Source organism: Seriola aureovittata, chromosome 11, assembly GCF_021018895.1.
Source record: "Seriola aureovittata isolate HTS-2021-v1 ecotype China chromosome 11, ASM2101889v1, whole genome shotgun sequence".
NCBI classification, from domain to species: Eukaryota; Metazoa; Chordata; class Actinopteri; order Carangiformes; family Carangidae; genus Seriola; species Seriola aureovittata.
Window position 1 is genome coordinate 1422712 of NC_079374.1, and position 2500 is coordinate 1425211.

At 47.8% G+C, this 2500-nt stretch overlaps 1 protein-coding gene across 1 annotated transcript in view; it reads left to right on the forward strand.

Moving 5' to 3' along the window:
* vwa8 (von Willebrand factor A domain containing 8) overlaps nucleotides 1-2500 on the forward strand; it is a 64674-nt gene that overhangs the window by 50095 nt on the left and 12079 nt on the right. Inside the window, exon 39 of the mRNA XM_056389318.1 lies at nucleotides 1-18. This exon is cut by the window's left edge and continues 139 nt beyond it. Within this exon, the coding sequence (XP_056245293.1) occupies nucleotides 1-18 (18 nt within the window). The remainder of the gene's footprint in view (nucleotides 19-2500) is intronic.

A 2500-nucleotide genomic window follows, 5' to 3' on the forward strand; every position in this document is an offset into this window, starting at 1 on the left:
GAAGGCCTTCAAAGATCGGTAGGCTGCGTTCAACAAAACTAAGATAACAACACGTCTCTTAACAGCTCGCTGCACAGGCGGGAAACTGTGTGGAGGTGTACAGATGTTTTACACTGACGGTCTTTTTCCACCTTGGAAACCACCCAGTGTGTGTGTGTGTGTGTGTGTGTGTCTGTGCGTCTGTGTGTCTGTGTGTGTGTGTGTGTGTGTGTGTGTGTGTGGCAGCTCCACCATGAAGGCCGTCTCTGTTCATGTTCACTTCAAACAGACTCGTTCTCTTTACCCCCCCCCCCCCCCCCCCCCCCCCCTCCAGTCCCTCATACACTGGCTGCTTTCACACCAAGAGGACAACCTCCGACTGTCCTCTCTCTTTATTTGTCTCTTATTCCCTCTGTCTTCACCCATGTCACCCTTGCTTCTCTAAACTTCTTCTTTGACACTCTCTTCCTCCCCCCCCTCTCCTCCCCCCTCTCCTCCCCCCTCTCCCCCCCCCCCCTCTCCTCCCCCCTCCCTGTCTATCACAGTCAAACTAAGCCCAGAGAAAATCTTGTAGCTACATGCTGATACCCTGCTTCAAAGTAGATGTCATGTATTTGAACATACACACACACACACACACACACACACACACACACACACACACACTCAGAATTACCTACAGATTTTTTTCATATCACAGGCTCCGTCAGGATTTTTCCATCCCTTGTCATCCTGTGATGCGTTCAAATCCTTTGTTTACTTAGCTGTAGGTTAAACATCAATCAAACTATCATCCGTCCATAAACCCTTGAAAACACACACACAAGCAAAAACAGGCTCAGGTATGCCTACACACACACACACACACACACACACACACACGTGGCTGACCTCCCTCACTTAATAAACAGATGTAGTGGTTCGTACTTGAACCGAGGCGTCCTGCTGCTCTGAGGCTGTGCAGATGAATACGTGTAGATATCATGTGACCAGGAAACCAAGAACTCACTCACTTCAAGACCTTCAAGACTCCGTGCTGCGAGTCATTAAATCAAAGACACCAGTAAAGAAGAACTCTTGTCGTGATCTGTCGTAAAGTTTCACCCTTGTGTTGTTGTATTCCAGTCCCACAGTGTGTGGCAGAGGAACGAGCATCACATGTGTTGATGATCTAAATCACAGGAGCTGCGAGTCTTCTGATAAAAGTAACAAGTGTCGCAGGAACAGACTGTGATGAAGCGCTGACGAGCCGCGGCTTATTAATCATATTCTGCAGACGTGAAGGAAACGTGTTCGTTCAGTGAAATACAATACAAGCTCATAAAACAGTTTAATTCACCAACAAGTAACCACGGTAACCACGATGAGCGGGAAGTGTGAGTGTGTTTGTGATGAACCAACAAGTAAAAACCATGTTGATCCTCTGATCTGAACTCATCTCTGGTGGAGACTCACTGAGAGCTACTGTTTGTTGTTAGTGTCCACGCCCACTTCTGGTTTCTGTGGTTGTTGTGTGGGAAGTGAAAACAGACTCTCTCTCTCTCTCTATACCTCTCTACCTCTCTCTACCTCTCTCTCTCTCTATACCTCTCTACCTCTCTCTACCTCTCTCTCTCTCTATACCTCTCTCTACCTCTCTCTCTACCTCTCTCTCTCTATACCTCTCTACCTCTCTCTCTCTCTCTGTCTGTCTCTCTCTGTCTCTCTCTCTCTCTCTCTATACCTCTCTCTACCTCTGTCTCTCTCTCTCTCTCTCTATACCTCTCTCTACCTCTCTCTCTCTCTCTCTCTCTATACCTCTCTCTACCTCTCTCTCTCTCTCTCTCTCTCTATACCTCTCTCTACCTCTCTCTCTCTCTCTCTCTCTGTCTCTCTCTGTCTCTCTCTCTCTCTCTCTATACCTCTCTCTACCTCTCTCTACCTCTCTCTCTCTCTCTCTCTATACCTCTCTCTACCTCTCTCTCTCTCTCTCTCTCTATACCTCTCTCTACCTCTCTCTCTCTCTCTCTATACCTCTCTCTACCTCTCTCTCTCTCTCTCTCTCTCTATACCTCTCTCTACCTCTCTCTCTCTCTCTCTCTCTCTATACCTCTCTCTACCTCTCTCTCTCTCTCTCTCTATACCTCTCTCTACCTCTCTCTCTCTCTCTCTCTCTCTCTATACCTCTCTCTACCTCTCTCTCTCTCTCTCTGTCTCTCTCTACCTCTCTCTCTCTGTCTCTCTCTCTCTCTCTCTCTCGCTCTACCTCTCTCTACCTCTCTGTCTCTGTCTCTCTCTCTCTTTCTCTGTCTCTCTCTCTGTCTCTGTCTCTCTCTCTGTCTCTCTCTACCTCTCTCTCTACCTCTCTCTTTACCTCTCTACCTCTCTCTCTATCTCTCCCTCTCTCTCAATCTCACTCTCTCTCTCCCTCTCTCTCTCTCTACCTCTGTCTCTCTCTCTCTCTACATCTGTCTCTCTCTCTCTCTACCTCTGTCTCTCTCTCTCTCTCTACCTCTGTCTCTCTCTCTCTCTACATCTGTCT